Source organism: Watersipora subatra, chromosome 7, assembly GCF_963576615.1.
Source record: "Watersipora subatra chromosome 7, tzWatSuba1.1, whole genome shotgun sequence".
Taxonomy (NCBI): Eukaryota; Metazoa; Bryozoa; class Gymnolaemata; order Cheilostomatida; family Watersiporidae; genus Watersipora; species Watersipora subatra.
Genome location: NC_088714.1, coordinates 47,875,997 through 47,899,456, shown reverse-complemented (window position 1 = coordinate 47,899,456; position 23,460 = coordinate 47,875,997). Strand labels below are relative to the sequence as shown.

General features: G+C 35.8%; 2 protein-coding genes across 2 annotated transcripts; one reads left to right on the top strand and one right to left on the bottom strand.

The window, feature by feature from the left end:
- The first annotated feature begins 306 nt into the window (after positions 1–306).
- LOC137400836 (uncharacterized) lies at positions 307–6,060 on the top strand. The gene is made up of 4 exons (XM_068087177.1): positions 307–368; positions 1,100–1,244; positions 3,282–3,478; positions 5,507–6,060. Exons 1-4 carry the CDS (start codon positions 307–309, stop codon positions 5,910–5,912), a joined length of 810 nt encoding a protein of 269 aa, XP_067943278.1. The 3' UTR covers positions 5,913–6,060.
- Positions 6,061–7,425: 1,365 nt separating this feature from the next.
- On the bottom strand, positions 7,426–23,234 carry LOC137399861 (delta(14)-sterol reductase LBR-like). The gene is made up of 9 exons (XM_068086107.1): positions 23,118–23,234; positions 21,529–21,819; positions 19,143–19,295; positions 15,627–15,813; positions 13,699–13,899; positions 13,217–13,437; positions 12,327–12,501; positions 10,826–11,029; positions 7,426–8,091 (listed from the first exon to the last, which is right to left on the bottom strand). The coding sequence occupies exons 1-9, from the start codon at positions 23,130–23,132 to the stop codon at positions 7,931–7,933; spliced, it is 1,608 nt and encodes a 535-aa protein (XP_067942208.1). The 5' UTR covers positions 23,133–23,234; the 3' UTR covers positions 7,426–7,930.
- Positions 23,235–23,460: the final 226 nt, after the last annotated feature.

Genomic DNA, 23,460 nt, shown 5'->3' with positions numbered 1-23,460 from the left:
TCAAGAACTGTATCAAATTATAATTGATTTCTAAAAAAAGGTCATTTGCAATGTTATAGCCGCGAGCAAAGGAGGTATAGGGTCATGTAAGAGACACCTGTAGCAGCTGTCAGCTTTCTTCCGAAAGCCAAACAAATCAATTTAATGATAGGAAGATAATCCGAGGTAAGTTGGTGATGTTTCTATGATACATCAGATATCTGACAGCGTCAGCGCTTGCTGTGTTTAATCACTGTTGCCCTTTTTCTGCTTTAAACAGTATATTATATTGTTCCAACTCGTACATAAGCCGTGTGTGAGATAGCGATGCCATATTCATGGACATGGAAAGACAGGGCTAGGAACAAGGCTTATATAGAAGGAGAAAGGTAACCTTGTCGCCATGTGATGTCGTTTAGGCTATTTAAAAACTTACAATATTAAATTATGTTTGTTCTCAGTAGTTTATAAACAAAAGGTAATTATTAAATTACATTGAAGAAATAAAAAATGAAAAGTTGGTAGGTTAGAATGCTAACACTGTGTAGATAGTCAGTAAACATTAATAGCAGATCATAGACTGAGCGCAGCCAGTTTAGAACTAGACACAGCAGAGGAGATAAATACAATTGCTTATATATTTATTATTAACAAAAGCAAAGATTCTACACCCATTACATATATAATATAATAATATATTATGTTATATATGTAATCAGATGATAAAAGTACAATTGAATACTATGTTATATAATACTATAATATATACATGTATATGTATATTACAATATGTTATACGCATTGTAATATACACATATATAATATATAGAAAAACCTATTCTGTTTCTGTTTATATTACTCTTGTATGTTACCATGCTGTACAAACTCAAGACCTTATATGCTTAGTTTAGCTGTATGCTATGAAGTTGTACAATCTCGTAAGATTAACTACCGGTATATGAGTCTGGTTGACCAGTTCACAATGCACAGAAAAGTTTGACTATATTATCAAAGCTCTATGTTGTTTGACATGTGCTGGTAAGCGCTTGTAATACCAGAATATATTCACCTGCTAATAGTTATCATAATTACTACAGACTAAAAGGGGTAACTCTTTTAGGGCTGCCACCATGACAGAGAACTATGCAAAGGCGCAAAGAGATAAGAGAGACTTTGACCGAAATATGAAAATATTAGCTCGCGAGAACAAGATGAAGTTACACTTGATAAACACAGAAAAACAAAGTGTCAGCGCAGGTCTTCTGGTGAGACTTTCCATCATTCATCACCATTTATAATAACTAGTACAGCAGCAGTCCCATGCACCGTGACAGATCCTGATGCACTATATGCACTGTTTGTGGTAAGGTAGCTGGGTGCTTTAGTGGTGCCCTCAGTTTCGAACACATCCGCTTGAATATCTGGGTTCAATTCTCATGTGGTGTTATCTTTTTTCTTAACGTTCTTGGAGTGGCTTCTGACACGCTCATGGGCAGACACGGCTCTTATTATAGTAAAGAGTACCTTCGCTATAGTTGTATGTCTCAGGTATAGTTTATAGTATATCCACTGATTGATGGTAGTGAGTTTAACCAGAGAACAGAAATGTTGGCGTCAGATTTCTTGTCTGCCACCATGATGCTGGAGGTTGTTAGTTATGTCGTTAGTTATGCTGTTAATTATGTCGTTAGTTGGCTGCACTGTCAAAACCTCTACTTATGATTTCCTTGCTATTCCAATTTTCAGATGGACTATATAAAAGTTGAGCAAGAAATTGACACCGCATCAGAAATAAATTTCTGATAGATTATATGACAATAGATACATTATTTTCTGATAATTATATGAGAGTAGAAGTTCTTGTATCATTATAGTTTTATGAGAGAAAATACAAAAATTGAAATGTGAAAGCAAATACAAAATAATAAGATATGTAAAACCAAGTTAAGAATAAATTTTACCTTGAATCTAAATTAGTGTTTCTTCATCACAAACCTTTTTACCCCAACTTGTGTATTACCATCCAACATTTCCATTCATGTGTTTTTCAGGCCAAGTAACAATATAAACCTTTTTCATTGGCCAATATTAGATTTTTAAGGATACTTGCTCCAATTAAGACATGATAGTGCTAACATATGAAAAAGAATGGGCAACTGAAACCTAGCACATTTTTTCACAATCGTTTCACATTTTTGATCTGAAAGCTGCTTGCCTTTTTGATAAAACTCATCCTGATTAGATGTATATGCAAATACTACCAGAATATACTTGACTTACCAAAATCATTAGTTCAGACCAATGTTTTAACTACGCGTCTACTTACTTTAACTATAGAGTGAAACTTACTTTCAGCTTTAAAACTTACCTCAAAGATCAACCTTCATTGTTAGAGCAAATGCAATACCCCTTAAAACAATAAGTTTTATCTCGAACCTTTACTAATTTATCAATTTTATCTCCAAAATATTATTTAAAATGAACATTGATTGTACCTGACAGCCGTACTCGTAGTCCCCAAATCATAAGCCACACAGACTGTCAGACTCCAGCTATTTAATCTAGCCTAAGGACAAATATAAATTTGTATCTAGTCAAAGTCTAGGGAAGGATTCTATACTTGCAATCAATGAGCATAAAAACTTGCAGCCAAGCGCGGGCAAAGGTAGTTCGCTTTGCGGTGTATTAAATAACTGTATTGAATTCATAGCTGTCTTACAAAGGTTTCTAAAGGACCTCACAAAAACCTGATATTTTGTAAACCAACAGACAATGCTGCCAACAGCATTAGTTTAGGTTCTAAGCAGCATCTAACAGTATACTCATCTGTAGTGAGTGTCTGAAAGCTTGTTAGCAAGAAAATACACAGATTTTGACACTAATCCAGCAGGACCACCAACACATGATGGATATATAACTAACTTTTTATGTCTCTCTCTTGTGCCCTCTCTCTCATTCTCTCTCCCTCTCCTTCCCTCACTCTTTATTTTTATCTCAACCAATCATATCTTGCAATAGCAACGTAGTGACTTTCTTTTGCGTTTGTGGAAATAAGCAGCATGGATATCGATGTTGTATTTTATTGGTTAAAAAAGGTGAGCCATTTTGTATAATCTGAGTTTGAGTTGGTTGGAAATCTTTGTAAAAATGTATTTCAAATCATAAACAGAAGCCGTTCCAACTCTCTTAGCGGAAACTCAACAAATAATCCTGGTGTAAACGCACCGTAAAAGTGTTAAGTGTGGACAAAATTTTACATATTCTTAAAAGATTATTTTTAAAACATCTGAACTTTTCTATAGGATCTGCAGTCGAAGAGCAAGAACCTCTCTGACACGATGCAATACATCAGCAGCCGCCTGCAGGATGAGAAACATAAAGCTGAAGAGCAGCTCACAAAGATGTCGATAGAAAGAAGCAATAACAGAACTGGAGTAGGTGAAAGCGATAGCGGTGATTCAGAAATCATTCGTCTCAGACAGCGTATAGGTCTTGTAAGGTTAGTCAAAGCGCCTCTAGTCTGCTAAGAATGTTGACTACAATCGCATCTTCAAATAAGCTTAATGTGAAATTCGGAACCTGCCTCACTTCAGTTTTCCCTAGAGAATGTTATGTTTCAATGCCATAAGATAAGATGGTTGATACGCGTCGAAAGTAACAATAAATTCTTCAACAAAGGACATAAATGACTATTTTTTAGAAGCATCTTGTAAACAAACAGCCACATATTTGCTATCAACATACACCCAAAACTTTCTTCTTTCCAACAGATCTTTTGTTCAGATATAAATGCAACATGTCTCAAGCTACTGATAATGATGTGCGACTAGATTTGCTGAAAATCTCCTTAAAAAGCGAGTATGATTGCGATAATTTCACCAATATTACAAGAAAAAGTGAAATTACTGCAAACCACAGACAACTCTCAAGGTTACAGCCTTTAAATACTAACGCAAAACATGGAAGAATTCTCTAGCTAGCTATAAGAGCTATACTATAACAGCTAGCTAGCTATAAGAGCTATAGCATAATGAATATATATAATAGCTATGAGAGGCGCAATTGGCTACTCACAATTATTTGTGAGTTCTGGAAACTCATAAAAATAAAGCCAAATTGTTTCACCTTTGGCACCTAAAAAGCATTCAAGTCATAGAAAAAATGATTTGGGGGCCTAATAAAACAATTAAAAAGGTAAGAGATACACTCGGATCATTTTTTGAAAAATGAGTGTTGAAAAGCATCCTCAAATATATTTGCCAACTTTTGAAACACTTTTGTTCGCCTCACTCAATAATTCCTGATTTATGTTTTTTTTCTTGTGGCATGTGATGACAAACCTCATTTTGTTGTTGATTACTTGCGCCAATAGAAAGTTATGCATACATTAAAAGTTTAAATCATTGCTGTCATTAAGTATCAACCTAGTACACAAACAAGTGTAAACACTTGGGTGTTTCTCTGAAATATTTAGAGATTTAAAATGTTGCGGTACTTCAAAGATCCCTACTTTATCCATTACTTCCTGCCATTTTGTTCGTGATGCCAGCTTATAAACAGTGGATAGTGCTGAAAATTAATGATTTGTAATTTATGCTAAGCCATGGCTAAAAGTGGACCTTTTGTAAACCGTTATTTGTTTCATCCGGAAGTATTCTACATAATAATACACGGTAATAATAGCTGATTGTGTATAACTCAAACTTTACACACCATCAGTGTCACATGAAGGTAGATAAACTAATGCTATCTATATCGCTCTTTTATCTGTATGCTAAAAAGATTTATTTAGTTGTCATTTAAATCTTAGCGTTTTCTTCATCTACTCTATGGGATGCAGTTTCAATATAACCATAATTTTTGAAATGACTTCAATGGAGCAGTGACAAGGGTGGAATTAATCTGCCCCCGTCAACATATTTTCTAGCCCATTATCTTGGTTTGAGAAATTAATGGAAACACTATTCTGATGCGCATAAGGTTGACAAAGATCTCTAACCTTTAAGAGTTGATTAATATGTAAAACCATTGAGGTAAAGCATTAATCGAAACTGTAATTTGTAAAGCTGCAACTTTTGGGGTGAAATTTTGTTTACAATGCAACTAGAGTACCTTAGGCTTTGAATGAAATTTTGTTAACATTAAAGCTACCCTTTTGTTTTTGATGAAATTTTGTTAATATTGAAGTTACCCTTTTGTTTTGAGTTAAATGTTGAAGCTGCCCTATGGTTTTGAATGAGATTTTGTTTACATGTACATTGAAGCTGCCCTTTGGTTTTGAATGAAATTTTGTTTACATTGAAGCTAGCCTTTAGTTTTGAATGAAATTTTGTTTACATTGAAGCTAGCCTTTAGTTTTGAATGAAATTTTGTTTACATTGAAGCTAGCCTTTAGTTTTGGATGAAATTTTGTTAATAATGAAGTTATCCTTCATTTAGGATGACAATTTGTTTAAATTACAACTGCTTTTGTTTTGGATGAAATTTTGTTAATAATGGTAATTATGAGAAACTAATTGTATTGCAGAGATAAACTAGAATGGTCTGAGCTGCCAAAAAAGAAAGCAACAGTTGAACACTCTCTCAAGGTCATGGACCTCCTCACTGGGAAAAACCAAGGCTTTGGCAAAGTTCTTCATAAAATACGAGAGAAAAAGGAAGAAGAAAAGGCCATAGAAGAAACCGAAAAACAGGCACCACAATCGCCTAAAGACATTGGTGCATTAATCGACCATTTTAAGACCCTGCCAAAAATCTACCCGAGCAAACCCAAAAAGCGCAGACCGAAGCCGACAGAGCGCATGATAGAAAAATATACAGAACGAAAAAAGGAAAGAGACAAGGCGATGACCTATGTCACACGGAAGCGTTTGCGACGAGTCGAATTTCACTTTGAAACTATAAAGGAGCTGTTTCTCGTGAAAGCAAAATAGAAATAATTAATAATTCTGTTTTCATATATTTAAGAGCCACGAGAAGGTAAATGCGGTATAATATAACTTTGAGTACAGGATGCAATACTCTTGCCTGAAACTAAACCTAAACATATCTAGTTGGACCAAATAAAATATTTTATTTAAATTCATTTTTTATACTTAACTATTTCAATGAACTCTAAGGCATTGTTTTAAAATTACTGAATTATAACATTGACACAGCAACAGCCACATCAAGTCTTTCTGTGCTAATATTTCAAATGTCAACAAGATTCAACTAATAACCCAAGCCACACCAGCATATGTACATATATCGATCCTATATTTCAACTATACCGACAGAAACAATGACTGTTTTTTTGAAAAATTAGCCGACCAAAAGTTCCTTGGCTGTTACAATTATTACAGTTAACCATTTGCGAGCAGCAAGACTACATTCAAAGCTCTGAAAACAACTATCTGACTAATTAGAAGCTAAATAATATGAAATCCTTTTTGTGAGGTCAATGTCAAGGTCAATGCTAACTAATCATAATGCTGATTTTATTAAAGGTTGACTTGCAACAAAATTCACATTACAGTTATTTGGTATCAAAAGATTCACCATGTCTTACTCTGCTGTGTTGTAGGCCAAATATGTGGAAATGTGATTACAAGCTCTTAAAAGCTCAAAAACGAAAAGCCGCCGTAGATTGGAATCTGTTTATTTCTCTGACGTAGTCATTACATTTGGTTATTGACTTGTCGCGTGATGTTCTCACTGAATTGAAAAGCCAATAAAAAGCTCACTATAAAACTTATCGTAGCAGTAGTTCATGACAAACACTTCGGGTTTTGCCGAAGACCCCATATCAAATATAGATGCTCGCTACTTTACAGTTTTGTTTCGGCTTGATCTAATCGTCAAGTCGTAATCTGATCATGCGACCCATACTTCGTGATTAATTTCTGCAACACTTTTCGATTATCACAGGTGACCAACAGGCTCGTCATGATTATAAGACAATGATATGCACTCCTTCGAGCTAAGGTTAAAAAATTAAACAAATTTTTACGGTAAGTTATAAGATATCAGCGCTAAAAGTGACAGCATTACAATGACAATAAAACAGACGCGTAAGAACAATAGACATGGTTTTATTGAATGCGTGAAGTATATTTGTGAAAATATTTCGACGAATGAGGTTGCATGAAAGTGTAAACAGAAACCATCTTGCAACAACTACGACCCATTTGGAAAGAGAATCCAAACTACGGCAGTCTCGTGTGGCTGCGATTTTCTGTTCGTTTTTTAGCTTTCAAGAGCTTGTAATCACATTACCACATATTTTGCACCTACAAAACAACAGAGTAAGACATGGTGAATCTTTTGATACCAAATAACTGTAATGAGAATTTTGTTGCAAGTCAACCTTTAACGATAATGGTAATCTTTTTATGCATAAAAATATGTGCAGACGCAGATCACTCCGCAAAAGTTATCGATTCAAAGTTGAACAAATGATTGGGTAATGTAGTCTTTTATTGGTGTAATAAGAAACTTGGGATAGTGGAGACAGCCTAAGTAGATCAGGCTGCCAACAATACATGCATCAGCGAGTCATTGGACATCTAGAAAAATTCTACACTAGAGCATAAGCAGTAAACATCATAGGAGATGAACTGTGACATTAACAATAGAACTAGTACATGCGGGTGCTATGAGGCTATCTAGCAGAAGATTAAAACGTGGTTGAACTGCAAACTTGAAACCGGATGAAAATAAACAAGACTTTCAACGATACGTGATTAAAACAACTAAAAAAAACTACATCGTTTGCTGCTATACAAATTCTAATAGTCAAATACTGTACAGAGGTGGGGGAGGGGAGTGAGATTGAAGAATTACGAAGGGGAGAGAGGCTAAATTTTTTCAAAACCATCGAGCTAAGGCTAATAAAGTTATGTGCAAATTAAAGGAGCAACAATCTGCAATACTATTTACAAATACGGGGAGGTAGCGGATATGGTTTCACTCAGAATACATAAGGAATAAACCTATAACGCACAACCTCTGTGTACTTATTCCAGGCATCACCGTATCTCTGCTGGCAGCTTTTCTCATCCGAGATGACTCGTCCAGTCAGAAGGATGACGAGGTAGAGTGGATAGAGGTAGGGCACAAAATAGGACACCCCTAACAGAAACATATTAAACACACTGAAGCGCGCAGACAGGACATTATTAACGTGTACAATATGTTTCTATGACATGGATAATCCGAAAGTTTTCGTCATCCGCAAAATAAAAACGGCAAAAAGTGAGTTTTGTCATTCAAAAACTTTTATCAAATGCTTCGTGCATGCAAAAGATGGAAGCGGCACTAGCGAATGATGCACCAGTAAATGCCACACAAGCTATTCCATTTTAAACACTTCAGTCATTTCTATTTCGATTTGACGAGACAGGAATGCACTGCAGAATTTTATATCTTTTTAACAAAGCGCCAGTGTAATTCTGCAACATGCGAATGTCGATTGAAACACTTCAACGTGCATACAACTCCCTATTCCCTTCATCGGCACAATAGAAACATGGTAAATGATTTTGAGCTATTATCTGCAAAACTATGGAAAACTTACATAGCTTGTTTCCATATAAAAAACCCACATAAGCAATACATAGCCTAAGGTACCAAAACTGTCGGTTACATCACCAATATAAACAGAAAGCAATTAAAATAGTAGATACCCAAATCAACAAACAAATTGTAACCAAGAAAACTAACCTTACAATTGGAAATATCTAGCTTTAAGGACCTAAGGCGACGCATTGTGTGAACATTTTCATGGGAAAGACAACTTTGCTAAATCAGGAGTAAAATTCTCATCGGACAGTTTCTAAAAATTGGGCATGAGCTTGATAGGAATTTCAGGCTAGAATATGTCCCAATATGTCCTTGACATGAATATTGTCATCACAGTTTATGTAGCTGCCTGTTTGCTTAACAAACTAAAGGAACCTCATGCTTTGGGTCCACATTATTAATATAACGCCTGCGCCATTTTTCTGTTAAAAATATTCAATAAAAAAATGAAAAGTTAAAGAAAAAGAATAAAAAAAAACTAGAATATTATAAATCTATCTTATAATCTGGGCCAGCGAGATCCTTCCACGAGCATTATTGTGATACAGTCGTAGCGGTTTGCCGTTTTCTTATTACGTGTTGTGAAAAACTGCAACACGCTTGTCACACCCTTCATCATGCCTATTAAATGTCCTTGACCCTCAAATTGCCTAAAGAACCCAACTGACATAAGATAATGCTTATGATTTACAAAAAAGTGACTTTATCAGGTATGAGTTGATTAGTCGCTATTTCCCTATTGTCACTTCTAGAGGCATCGTCACTTCTCGAGGCATCGTCACTTCTCGAGGCATCGTCACTTCTCGAGGCATCGTCACTTCTCGAGGCATCGTCACTTCTCGAGGCATCGTCACTTCTCGAGGCATCGTCACTTCTCGAGGCATCGTCACTTCTCGAGGCATCGTCACTTCTCGAGGCATCGTCACTTCTCGAGGCATCGTCACTTCTCGAGGCATCGTCACTTCTCGAGGCATCGTCACTTCTCGAGGCATCGTCACTTCTCGAGGCATCGTCACTTCTCGAGGCATCGTCACTTCTCGAGGCATCGTCACTTCTCGAGGCATCGTCACTTCTCGAGGCATCGTCACTTCTCGAGGCATCGTCACTTCTCGAGGCATCGTCACTTCTCGAGGCATCGTCACTTCTCGAGGCATCGTCACTTCTCGAGGCATCGTCACTTCTCGAGGCATCGTCACTTCTCGAGGCATCGTCACTTCTCGAGGCATCGTCACTTCTCGAGGCATCGTCACTTCTCGAGGCATCGTCACTTCTCGAGGCATCGTCACTTCTCGAGGCATCGTCACTTCTCGAGGCATCGTCACTTCTCGAGGCATCGTCACTTCTCGAGGCATCGTCACTTCTCGAGGCATCGTCACTTCTCGAGGCATCGTCACTTCTCGAGGCATCGTCACTTCTCGAGGCATCGTCACTTCTCGAGGCATCGTCACTTCTCGAGGCATCGTCACTTCTCGAGGCATCGTCACTTCTCGAGGCATCGTCACTTCTCGAGGCATCGGTTCCCCGATTAAAGGTGAACTTACACAAAGTTTTAGTAGATCTTGTCAAAAAGTATTTATATTTTTCTATTATTTGTGATTGTTTTTTATGTTTGACGTGATCTGAGTGCCAGGATGTTTCAAGATTAAAATCAACAAAACTTGACAGCAATTAAAACACTTAAAAGAAAAATTTGTGTGAAATGACATCACTAGTTGCTATAATGACATCACTAGTTGCTATAATGACATCACTAGTTGCTATAATGACATCACTAGTTGCTATAATGACATCACTAGTTGCTATAATGACATCACTAGTTGCTATAGTTGATATTGGCTATTGCATTCAAGTTGCAGAGTTATGCTTCTCTATTCTGCAGGTCTCTTTGCAACTATAGACATAATCGCACTTTAGCTTGATCTTAGCGCTTTAACTGTGATCAAATTTTGTCAATTTTAATCTTGAAACATCCTGGCAGTCAGCTCACCTCAAACACCAAAAACAATCACAAATGATAAAAAATACCCTTATTTTCTGATAAAATCAACTAGAATTTGTGTAAGTTCATCTTCAACAGTGAAAAATTATAGATTTATGTAGACATCGTCTCTTAATCTACTAAACTGCATCTCTTTCTGTAATTTAATAAGGACTTTTAATAAGAAAACCGGTTGAAAAGATACTCGACCCTAGCTTGCTTGTTATGCTTCTGTATACAATTCGACGTTAAATGCTTACCTATTCTCTAATTAACCATAACAGACCAATGATGAGTAAAACTAACCGCACGCGAGAGACCAAGCCAAGGCCATGACGAGGTCACCGAGGTAGTTGGGACGTCTGACAATGCCCCACCAACCCGAACATAGCAGTCTTCTGCCTGTGGCAGTTGGAATGCTGGAAAGATGGGCGAGCTCAGGATTATATGGATTTCTCCGGAACTCCGCCTTCTGCCAGTTGGAGCCGATAAAGAACACGAGGCCGAAAGCTGTAAAAGGCGACTAACTTAGAGAGGTGCAGTAAACATAGACTTTACTGGTCTTTAGAAACACAGAAAGATTATAAACAATTCAGGTGCATCTATAGTTTGGGTGCTGACTTAGGTCAGTAGGTCAGCGGTTCCAGTCAACAGTCATACTGTTGGTGCTAGAAAGGGCATCCAACCGCAATTCCACCTTTGCTACATCATTCCAAGGTCTGTAGACCTGATTAAAAATGCTCCAGGTGGCTTTTCAACAATTAATAGTGTTACATGCTATGAATTTTTGTTGTATTTTTCATCTTTGTAGCTTGTAAATGGTTTCACACGTCGCATATTTAATTCTTCAAAGCCATTCAAACCTCCGATTCAAAGGAGGGTAATTTTGAAAACACCGTAGCAACAGCGAAGTACTGCGTATGATGTAAACATCAATATTCGTATTATTGCACAAATCTTTGCGATTGGAGGTTGGATTTTCATCAAATTCATTGGTGACATTTTTACAGCATCTTTGTTTTCAACACACGTGGTTTAAAAATAATTTAATAACCTAAAAATCTGTTTAAAACACCATTTTAGAAAATAACTCCCAAATTGAAAAAAAATTTCTCGCACGTTTTGACATCGACATTTGACCTTAGACACATTTTAATAAAATCAGTCAAGGTATAAAATATGCATGCCGCTGTAGCTAAAAGTGCAACAGGCTAATATAAAAAATGCAAAGTTGTTCGACAATTTCTTCGTAGCATGTAAACTCGTCAGCTACAAACAATTGAGAGTTGTGCGACCACTTTAAAACCGCAAATTTGAAGCTCAAAAATTTGTAGCATGTAACACTAGAGTGAAGATTATTAATCTATAATCAATCTATGACTGCCAACAATGCATTTCTGATTCCTGTTGAGCATGGTGATGGATTTAATTATAACTTGGTGTTTCAATCTGATATCACAGTTGGTCTTACAAAAATCTGTGAACAGACGGAAATTCAAAGTATATTCTTTCTACTTAAGCTACAACAAACACCAGCTCAATAACATGAACAGGTTTGAATGTACACTCACGCGTGCACTAACAGCCCCACAAGCACAAACGGATGTGAACAAACACACACGCTGCCAGCCATGCTGACTTGCGCAAAAGCAAACTTAAACAACCCTCTTTAGTAGCTAGTTTATTTGCTCAGAAAGTGTCACTAATGTAAGCTGGTCAAAGGTCATGACCATTATAACTCTTTATCATCGAAACGTAAACCTATAAAAGCTTTACCCAAACAGAGACAAAATGGCTGACAACAAACCGTTGAAGACAAAGAGAGCGGCTAAAATGTAGGGGTTAGAGACGCCTTCTTTAGGGTAGAGGTGAAGAAAGCGGGTCTGCAGTGAACAAATAAATGGAGTAAATGAGGCGGAGGCCCAACAAAACATGAAGCCAGCTCCTTCCTTCATGAAGTCATTCGACGAGAACCAGGTAGCCTGTGAGAAAAACACAAACAAATTCAACCTCATAGTTCAGCTGCTCTTACAATGGTGACTACTATAAACAACAATATAAAACTTATCAGAGTTAAAAGTTGTTATGACAAGGGCAGATGAACAAAAGCAAGTAACTATATAAATAAGAATACATACATGTATATCACTCAAGGAATAATTTAGTAATTTATGTCAAATGTCTACATAGCTTATTGTATGGTTCCTAGGTATTAGTCGAGTAATAAAAATCATTCATCAAAAAACAAAACTCCAAGTCTAGACATACGCCGTGTTCATTAGAAAATGAAACTGTAAGTGTATACATCAAGTGTGTACATCAAAAAAAAACTAATAATAATGAGTTCTATACATTATAAAGCAGCCTGGTATATCACCAATGAGCTCTACACATGAAATGAGCTCAGTAAGAGATCAATGAAGGAGAGCAGACAGGAGAGAGAAAGCGATAATGAAAAAGAGAGACCATGAGAAGGATGAAGAGAGGAGAATATGAAAAGAATAGAAGAAATGAGGAAAAAATAGAGGACAACTTCCATTGCCACTACAAGTGTTTAAATATAAATTATGAATCTCTAATAACGTAAGTGTATTGCTGAGAAAAGCCGCGACTATATTTCAACAAGCCCGATGTTATACTACAAACGATACAAGTGCGGACAAGCAGGAAGTCTGGAAACTGTGAGGTTGCACACACCTCATTCTTGAGACAGAAGAGAGGGTAGAGTGTATGGCAGAGAACTACTAGAGCCATAGTTGGTTCAACCGTATGATGCTTCTTGAAACCGTGGAGAAGGTAGAGCCAGTCAATGGTAATCCACGCCATGAAGGCGGAACGGAACAAGATATGCTTCACATCCAAGTCACCAATACGGGGATGGAGCACCCGTCCCATGCAAAAATCATTCCAAAATGTCCCTGTAACCGGACAACCACAAGTAATTAACACATTACGATGCAAAAATGTAGTTTTAAGTATATTCTATAAATATAACAATCTAGTTGTTCTGCGATGAATATGTGCATTTATCTAAAAAAAATTGATCAAAATACAAAAACATACATCAGAAACCACCCATAATTATTGTAAAACTAAGTTGATGACACAAGCACTGACAGCGACCTTGACAATGAAGAGCAGCACTCGATAGCCTACTGCGGAGGTAAAAATAAACTTACCGTCAGATGCAGGAGATCTTTCAGACATGGGTGCATGTCTACCCATCACAAACAGAGCGAGTGACAGCAAGATAGAGAAGATAGCGCTCGTCGTGGCAAATTGGAGCAGGTGCGTATGCACATAGAGCATGTTAAATGGAAACCTCGTTTGGGTCATCACATAGCCAAAGAGGGCGGCAAATGCCAACAAAGTCACCCATGCTGTAATAATAGTAATAAAAAGTTATGTACCACATGATTGTCTGTAATTTTAGCTTCAGTTTTAGAATTAAACACGAGTCATCTTCCTACAGCCAAACCTCAACATGATAATTTATTCTGATATTTGAATAGGTAATATATTGAAGCTGTTATGTGTGTGGGAGCAAATATTCCTACAGGAATACATTGTATTTAGTTTACATAAACAACTAAATTATATGTAAAACCTAAATTAATAATCAGTACGAATAGGTTTCTATTATTACTTTACATCAGAGACACATGAATAGGATTGTAAGCACAGCAATACATAGGGTTGATAATAGAATGAGTGAGTGAGATTGCAGCATAACTTACTCTAAATATAGTTTATATACAAATATATTTAGATATTCTTTAATCGGTTTTATATTTCACATTTATTTTTACCAACTACTTGTACTTACAAATTTGTTTTAAGAGAGTAGGAAAGCGTATATTGAAAATTACTTTGTACAAATATTCTACGTCGTATCTTAAAAATTCATGTGCTGTGATTGCAAATCAAGGGTTGACTAATTAGGAACTCAAAATCAATACTTGCAGTTGTCTACTCTTTGCCCGGTTTGCACATCACAAATTATACATCAATAATCTAACACAATTAATTTGTATTCGAGATGACAAGGTTTTTTCATCTGGCAAGAACCAATCATATTGAAACAGAAACACTGTAGCTAAAAACTAAAATATATTAGAGAACAATCAACATCAGAGTAAATGACATACCTATTTGATAAATACAAAATTGGAGTTGTCTGTCCTATTGCAGGACAAACTAAGTATGACTTTATGGGAGTGGGTAAAAGAAATCTAGCATGCATCAGTATTTCACTAAGCAATTACTAATCACTAACCAATGTGTATAATGTTCTAAAATTGTGGTCTTTTTATAAGACACCCCATTACTTATCCTGGTTAATAGGGACCAGCAATGACTACCAGCAATGTGAAAAACGTAAAATAATGCCATCCTCTCACTCTAGATGATAAACTGTAATTTATGCTGTGAAACAGCATGCGTAACACATATAAATTATTATCCTATTATTTGATTCATGGCGTCGTTTACTTTACTTGAAAACAAGAGCATAAAATGGCTGCCTTGCTCATGTTTTTGATGCCGAGGAAAATACCGCAGCAAAATCAAGCGATTGGATCACACGAATACTAACTATCTGTGTAACCTCTGAGAAACGACAAACTAGTTTTTATTCCAAGCTAATAGCTTTTTATTTGTTTAAACTATAGTCGAATCTACGTTGACTCCACTTGCTTCCTCATGTCACACATGTTGTGATTGTTAAAAACCCACAACGTACTGAGGCAGTGCAAGGTGAGACACGAAGCGGAAAGGAATCACTTTTTATAGATAACGTCTGTTGTCATATCAAACATACCAACAAATAATATATTATCCTGATATATAATTGCATTAGCATCTTTTATCTGAATATAATACTGAGCAGCCATGATTTTTAATGAGTGCATAATATGTCAATTAAAAAGATAACTGTGTTTAAGAAAAGAAAACGACATTCTGAATATTTTTACCCTAATGTTGGGATGGGCCAAGTTCAACATACAGATGATAATAGTACCAACTGAAGCTATTGCTACACGGAATGTTGGGCAACGATAGCCAAGAAAAGATAACTCTTCCGAGAAGTAATTATATACACACGTACCATTACAGCGATAAGTTAGCCTGCGACCGTCTCTGAGAGGCGGGCCTTGCACGAGGGAGCCAACAGGAATGAGAGCCAAGACAGTGATGAGTGCATAAAACGCTAAAAAGCAAGCTGCAACTTCCAAGTTGAGATACGCCTTCCAGTCTCTAGGTATTTTGGGTATCTTGAACACATGGCAGCTTTCCTACAGTACATGGACGATCATGCCTGACTCAAGAGCTAATCAATTAAAAAAATTACATACTAACATCAATAAAATAACATTTTAAAGATAAACTTACACAAAATATTTGTAGATTTCATTAGAAAGTATCAGTATTTTTGTATTGCGGGTAATTGATTTGGATGTGTCAAGAGATTGAAGGATGTTTCATGATCAAAATCGACAAAACTTGATCGCGGTTAAAACGATCAGATGAAGCAAAACTGCGTCTTTAAACTGTCGATCTCTTTGCGACTATAGCAACTTTGAGCGTCTTAACCATGATAAAGTTTTGTTGATTTTAATCTTGAAACATCCTGGCAGTCAGATCACCTCAAACATCCAAAACAATCGCAAATGATAAAAAATATTGATACCTTCCAATACAATGTAAAAAATTTTGTGCAAAGTTATCTTCAACAAAAGGGTACACCTAGATGGATAGTAAAAGTGGCTGCACCTACAGTGGAACCAGATATGTAATCCCTTCACTAGTGGACCAAATTTGGAGACGCCAGCTAAAGATTTACTAAATTTTTACAAATGACACTAAAATGTTTAAAATAAATTTTTTTAACAAAATAGTTTATTATATAAAAATAATATTTAAAAAATATATATTATAATATATATTTTATTCATATATTTAATATATATAAATATATCATTATAACTAAACTAATTATAAATTTAATGATATTAAATATTAATATATATTATAGAATATTAAGTATTATTATTTGTATTTTATAATATATATAATATAAAAAAATATATAACACATTACATTGTCTTTAACAAAGAGAAATTTATATTCAAGTAAAGGATGCTCAATTAAAGCTCTTTCACTTTCTTCCAAAAGATTAGCAATTTCAGTGAAAATTTAGCGTGAAAACACCTCAAATGCACCCCAAATTTATACCACTCAAAATTTTTCTAATTATGAAATAATCCCCTTACTGTCAACACTGTCTTCCCCTATGTTAAACAGAAATATTTGAAAAACTAGATCAACTGATGTCATTATGCATGAGTATAACTTATGATTTCCAATAATCAGAATTGGTCAGTTTTACATGCCCACAGAGAATGCGGGAATGGTTTTTTTGATAAATGTTTTCATAGAATAGAAAATCTCCTGAGGAATGATTTGATGTGTATATTGTATGGTCTGGGCGGTAAAAGAGTAGAAACCCAACCGATCACAAAATGACGGAGAGGGGGTCTTAATCGTTATGGCCATGACTGCAGTTATCTAAGCTCTTGTTAGTGTCCAACTTCAACTCTAGAACCTTTCAATTCGAAAGCCAAACATGAGAAAACAACTTCTGATAATGCAAAATGAATCATGAAATTTATAAAAAAATATTTTACCTGTGTAATGACTGCCTTATCCATTTTGAATCAAAAAGAAGTATTGACAAAGAAGTTGCAAAATAAGTTTATATTTATGTTTATATTAGTATCTGCTGAAAATAAACAATTGAAGTCTTTGGAAGGTTTTCATGAAAACGTCTAAAAACACTTTCAATAGACCTCATCATCAGTGTCTGAAGCCTGTATTGTAATCAGTTGGCTAACAAAGTGCTTTACGCTGTTATGTCTTGTAAGATAAAGACAAAAAAAATCAGCAACACCTTTTAGAGTTATCTTCACCCGCTAACAGGCTGAACCAAAGAGGTCATAGAACTCCATTGAGTGCAGCTTACTCATGTCATTAGCGAGTTGAAAATCTAAGCGTATAAAAGGCAGCCGAGAGGAAATGACTCGGAGTGGAATATTTAATAGCTTTTGTTTGTATTTAAAAATCAATACACGAACATCAACTAACTCAACAAAAGACGAGGCGCATGAAGTCGGCACCATCAGACATTTGAGTGCGGGTGACTTTTAACTTTCCTGTCACCGAGTGCTCATCCATGGAAGAATTTTATTATTAGTCACTTTGAAATGCCATTATAAATATGGCCACAATCAACCTTTTACTGGAATGCAGCAATTCAAATAAGCATTTAGTCTGCACTAAAGGGCAAGTTGCCTGATGAAATGGAAAGGCCATACACTGATGTTGTTCAACACAAGCAGCAAACATAACCAAAGTTTCATGGCATGATGACTGATCTGACTAATGATAGTTATTTTATAGCTTATGTTCCACCCTAGAACTATCATTAGTTAGCTATAAAATTTAGAGAGCTCACATTCTGTACAGAAACAGAGTACAGCAGCACTACATCGATCACCCCCATTAATAGACACATCTGTCAAAGAACGGATGAGTATAACTGGAGTGGCTCAGAACCTCGTCACTTGACGGGGGAATTTTCTGTTTTTGTCACATGTCTTGCACATGCCCAGTTGCATTTAATCATGTATCATGATTAATATTAGACACTGGCTACAATGCTATATTCTATCACAGCAATATTGCAATAACCCACTACTAATAACCCAATACTGTTAAGAAATATAAGATAAGATATTATGCAAAAATGTGCATAAATAGTTGCAGAATCTTGCATAAGATTATTGTATACAGAGAGGTATTTGGAGAATGTATAGAAAAATAGAGAAATGTATAAAAAAACATAAATCTCAAAAAAATTGGTAAGATTTGGCATGAGATATTAAATATTAGACAAAAACAGAAAATTCCCCCGTCACGTGACGAGGTTCTGAGCCACTCCAGTTATCCTCGTCCTCAAAGAACTATAGTACAGTGACAAATCCTTCCTCGATGCATAGACTGAGTACCACAATAGAGAAATGAGTCGGTGTGTTGGAAAACCTTCCATTGTCTTATGGAATCTTATGAAATGCAATACTGAAAGAAATGCCTGAACTGTAATATTCGCCTTTTTATCGCAAAAATTTAAATATCCTAGCTCAAACGTTTCTATTAAATAAACAATTTTTTAGGTGTGATGAATTCTTCTCAAACGATACAATTGCATCCCAAAATAAAACAAGTTTAAAAATTAAAAGGTGGAAAAAAGACTTACAAAATGTCTGTTTTCAGGGAGCACAATTGGATCCCGAGAAAAACAAGTATAAAAAATTTCAAAGATACAAGTTACATTCATAAGATGTCTGCACTTGGATGTTACAAACCGATACGACACGAGTTCACTGTTATTCTGATATCAAAATAGATTTCAGAATAAGGTGTTAGTGTTTACAATCAATGAGAGGAAGACAACTCTGAGAGTCAGTGATTCAAGACAGACGAAGGCTTTAATAGATAGATATACAATAATTTCATAGACATTCAGAAGAGAGTAAAGACAAACTTGAGTGGTAAGTGACAATACCTTTGTGCAGGAGAAAGCAAGGAGGTAGGTTATGAATAACATAATGATGACCATAATCATCCCAGCATACCCAAGTCCTCCCTCGTTGGTCGTCTCCACGACTTTCACTCTTTTCGTATCGTCACCTTTTTCAGCCACAGTATTCTTGGTTACCTGTATTATTTCACGTTAACACACCGCTGAGAGAACTCTCCTAACAAATCTATCTGAAAAAACTGTAAGACAAACACATGTACATTTATACAGGATAATTACATACATTAGATTTTATACGTTTGAAGGTAGGAAACATTGCTATCTTATACAGAGTCGATATCCCTGCGAATAAGTTTTAACATTTTTTTTAAGATTTCCAATTGGCTTTGCTTTGAGTAAGAATATTTCCGAATGTTTGAAGCGCCAGCGCAGAAACTACCAACTACGTCAGCATAAAGGAAATTCCTTTGCACTTTTTTCCTAAATGATTCGCTATTAAACTAAAATTAAATGAAAAATTATAATAAATGAAAATATTAAACATTAATTTTGAAAAGGTGCTCAAGACTACACGCTGTCCGTGCATGATCTTGAAGAGAACGGCAAAGAAACCACAAAACATTCAATATCTAACTTCATAGTAAAATCCTATCTACCCACATCGAGAACTATTCCATATCTGGTTTAACAAACACATAGGACTCCCCCAAAACCTCGCCACCACAGATATTCAAATACATTTTTGCTAAAATTCAAAGCATTTGTCTGCTAGACTACTGCGATGCATTGGAGCATAAACATCCAATCCAACTGATGAAACAGTTTCATGAGAGACCATTTGACCTTGACCATGAACAAACCAACAGAAAAAGAGAAGCTCAGAACACGAACAGTAAGAAGCGCAGCAGCACTACCTGATCTTTTAATCCAGTGCGCTTGGTGGCAGCATTATTGTTAGAGTCAGCGGAGCAGAGATGAAGTTCATTTGGAAATTTTTTAGGTGAACTATTAGAAATACGCTGCTCTGCTGACTCGGCAACCCTTAAGGAGGTTTGCTGAAATATAACAGATAAACTCTGTAGGAGTCAATTCCAAGATATGATAAAAATGTCATTGCCTTACATCATGAGCGGTCTATTTTCCAGTAAACTTTAGATAATCTACAGCAGGGATGGCCAAATGATATTGGCCATGATCCACTACAGCCAAATCTGACAATTAGAGCTCCACAACAAGCTGAAGATGTACATTTTTCTTTTTTACCAAACAAAAGCATGCAATTATTTGTGTATATCTTAAAACAAGATGTCAAATAAAATTTTAAAAACTTTATTTATATACATAATTTGACTAAAAATCAGTGAATGAATGTGCTGTAATGATTGTCTGATACCAGTGAGAAAAATGATGAGTGGGTTTTGACATCAAAGGCAGACCGAGGGAGACAAATTCTAATCTATTTTGGTGACGTAAGGCATGAAATGTTTTTTTGCAATGCAATTTTTAAAATTTTCGTGTTACACCTTCTTCACGGCTTAGCTAGACAAACAGACATTATAGTGCATCAGCGTGTGAGAACCGAGCACGCGAGTTTACGTGTTCCATAATGCCAATCTATTATTTTCAAGAATTCTCTATTACTTTCAATAATAATTAATGACTGCATAATGTACAATAAATTTATGTTATAAAGAGTATTTTTAATTATTCATTATTTTTTTAATATGACTGGCTTACAGCTACCAATAGGATTCAAAGGAAATTAGAGCAATGCATCGGCCTGCGCAGTCAACTCTACAATTCTCCAATGGTATGCATATTGAATAGGTGATAAATAGTGATATAACAAGCCGAGCAAAGATAAACCCTAGATATCGACAACGGATGCGTCTGACAGTCACACACCCGGAGTCCCTAGTCTTATCAAAGCGAATGTAATGTAAGCATATAAAATTGCGAATGCTTTCATGCGATGCTTACAGCTACTAGAGTAAACAAAGACCTCGATCGATGCTTAAAAAGCTTACACAGTTGGCGCAAACCAAGTCGAGAATGATGAACAATAGGCAGGCAAATCAATCGATACAAAAATAAATAACGTTAGCGTCCAATGCAAACCATGTTTCCTTTTGATGAACAAATAAAAAGAGAAGCCCACATTCCACGTCTACACAAAGAAGTTGTAGCTTATGCTTCTATACAACTGTTATGAATACTTTATTCAAGGCATCTAATGAGCCCCGTTATAGGCCCACATTACGATATTGGTCACAAAAGACATTCCTTTCATGAAAATACCAAGTCTTTAATGTTGCCCTAAAATAATAATTTTTTTATCTAGTACAAACTGCAAACTAGTGCAAACATGGAGGTAATAATTTTCGCATGGCAGAACAGATTTCAGACGCACCTGGTAGGTTTTCTCTATAATACGTTGTGACGCTCTAGTTGGTCCAACTTTTTCCTCCTGCACAGTCTTGACATCTTTCACCACCGTTACCCGCGTCGGGCTGGGGTTAACTTTTAGAGGTCGACCTAATTTTTTAACAGATCTCTCTTCCAACGTCACCGTCTTCACACTGCGCCGGCTAGCTGAACGAGATCGTGAACGAGATGTAGGCTTCCTAGAACGGGAAGCGGAACGAGACCTCGACCTAGACTTTGATTTCCCAGGACTTTTTCTGGCCTTTTTCGGAGACGACTGCAAAGGTAATAAAGATAAGGTGATGAAAGTTTTTGCTAGAAAGCCCCTTGATTGCATCATTTGAAACTGACAACTCAGTGTTTAGGAAATTGCACTATAAGAAAAAAACTTTTTTTATAAGCTGTTAACTCACCATTCTATTTACCAACATGCACAGTTAGACCACATAGCAGGAACTTGAACAGTTTATGGTAGAGTTATATCGTTTCGGAATTCGAACAATTTTCTTTTTGAACAGTCCTTAAAAATAGATTATGGTAAAAAAATGGGATTTGACTGTATTACAGTTGATCTTATTTTAAGACAAACAACGTCAAGATTAAGCACAAGATAACATGCTTCATTCATATATGATCTTTCAAACATAATGCATACTTTAGACTATTTCAAAATGTGGTATGATGGCAAATTTAATTTTTTTAAAAGTTATTTCCTTCACTGTTGTGAATGACTTGATAAAACCCTTACAAAGTTACAAGGCATTCAGAATCTGCCTATTTAATTGATGGATAGACAATTCCTACCAGATGCTAACTATTTGTAACGCTGTAAAGAAGTACTAACAGTTCATTTAGTAGTAAAAATCAAATCCAACCTTATTTGAAAAGGAGGTTTTTTAAGGAATAATGATGAATATATCATTAGACAATCAGGCTAATAGAATTTAAAAACCAAATCACTAAATATATTATCTACGCAAATAATAAACACTACAATTCTTTGAATGTTATCGATGAAAACCAGTCTGATAGAAGACTGTGCACAAAAGTGGAAAACAAATATACTATTCATTGCATTGGCTTAAAATGTATTATGGTAGTTCATATGTGGGATGTGGGACTTAGATGTAAACTCTAGATCTGAATTGTAAGATGGTACACGTACAACTAATTAAACATTGTTTTGGTGCTTGACCTAACACATGGCAAAACAAACCTAAAATTCTTGTATCCCAGCAGATACCAACAAAACCCAAGCAACAGACTTCTTTCTTTGACATCAACCCAAATAATATGTTAACGCCGGTAGTTACGAATCTGTCATATAACAGTTGCAGAACAAACTGCCATAGAGCAACAGTATTAATTAACGTTTGATTTAATGAAAGCTAACGGCAAAAATGCACAAAGTTACAAGTTCTATGTGAATAAATTACATTGTATATGATATTACTTTTTAGTGACGAAACTAATTTCATAGGTTAGCTGTTTCGAATCATCCTGCATCGCAGTATAACAGTGCGCTTACCCAGTAAGAAAACTTAACATGATAATCATGAAACTTTTAAGACAAACCTTTTTGGTAGGCATTGCGTAGATAATCGCAAAAATGATATATTGGACTTTGATTTAACTCCTTTCTCTTAGTGCACACCGGACATAGAATTTTAGTAAACGTAGTCAACTGATGCTTGGCGGGTATATCGCTGATTGGGCAATTATTCTACAAACAGCCCTGAAACCGAAGGACTCGCTAGATTGAGTTCTAAATCCAACGTTCTTCCCATTGATGCATCGCCGGGCCTGTTAATGATTTAACGATATTTCTTTGGTCTCCACGCTATGAAAAAAGAAAATAATTTCGCGATTCGTAGTATGATTTTTTAATAAAGTGACAACGCTGATCGCAAGCCTTCAA

Excerpts from the sequence above, each read along its gene's own strand:
- LOC137400836 (XM_068087177.1), top strand. The coding sequence starts at position 307 with ATGCCATATTCATGGACATGGAAAGACAGGGCTAGGAACAAGGCTTAT. Across the intron at positions 1,245-3,281 it reads GTGTCAGCGCAGGTCTTCTG|GATCTGCAGTCGAAGAGCAA; the intron begins GTGAGACTTTCC and ends ACTTTTCTATAG. Across the intron at positions 3,479-5,506 it reads CAGCGTATAGGTCTTGTAAG|AGATAAACTAGAATGGTCTG; the intron begins GTTAGTCAAAGC and ends ATTGTATTGCAG.
- LOC137399861 (XM_068086107.1), bottom strand. Across the intron at positions 19,296-21,528 it reads TTATAGAGAAAACCTACCAG|GTAACCAAGAATACTGTGGC; the intron begins GTGCGTCTGAAA and ends GAAATAATACAG. Across the intron at positions 12,502-13,216 it reads TCTTCTGTCTCAAGAATGAG|GCTACCTGGTTCTCGTCGAA; the intron begins GTGTGTGCAACC and ends TTTTTCTCACAG.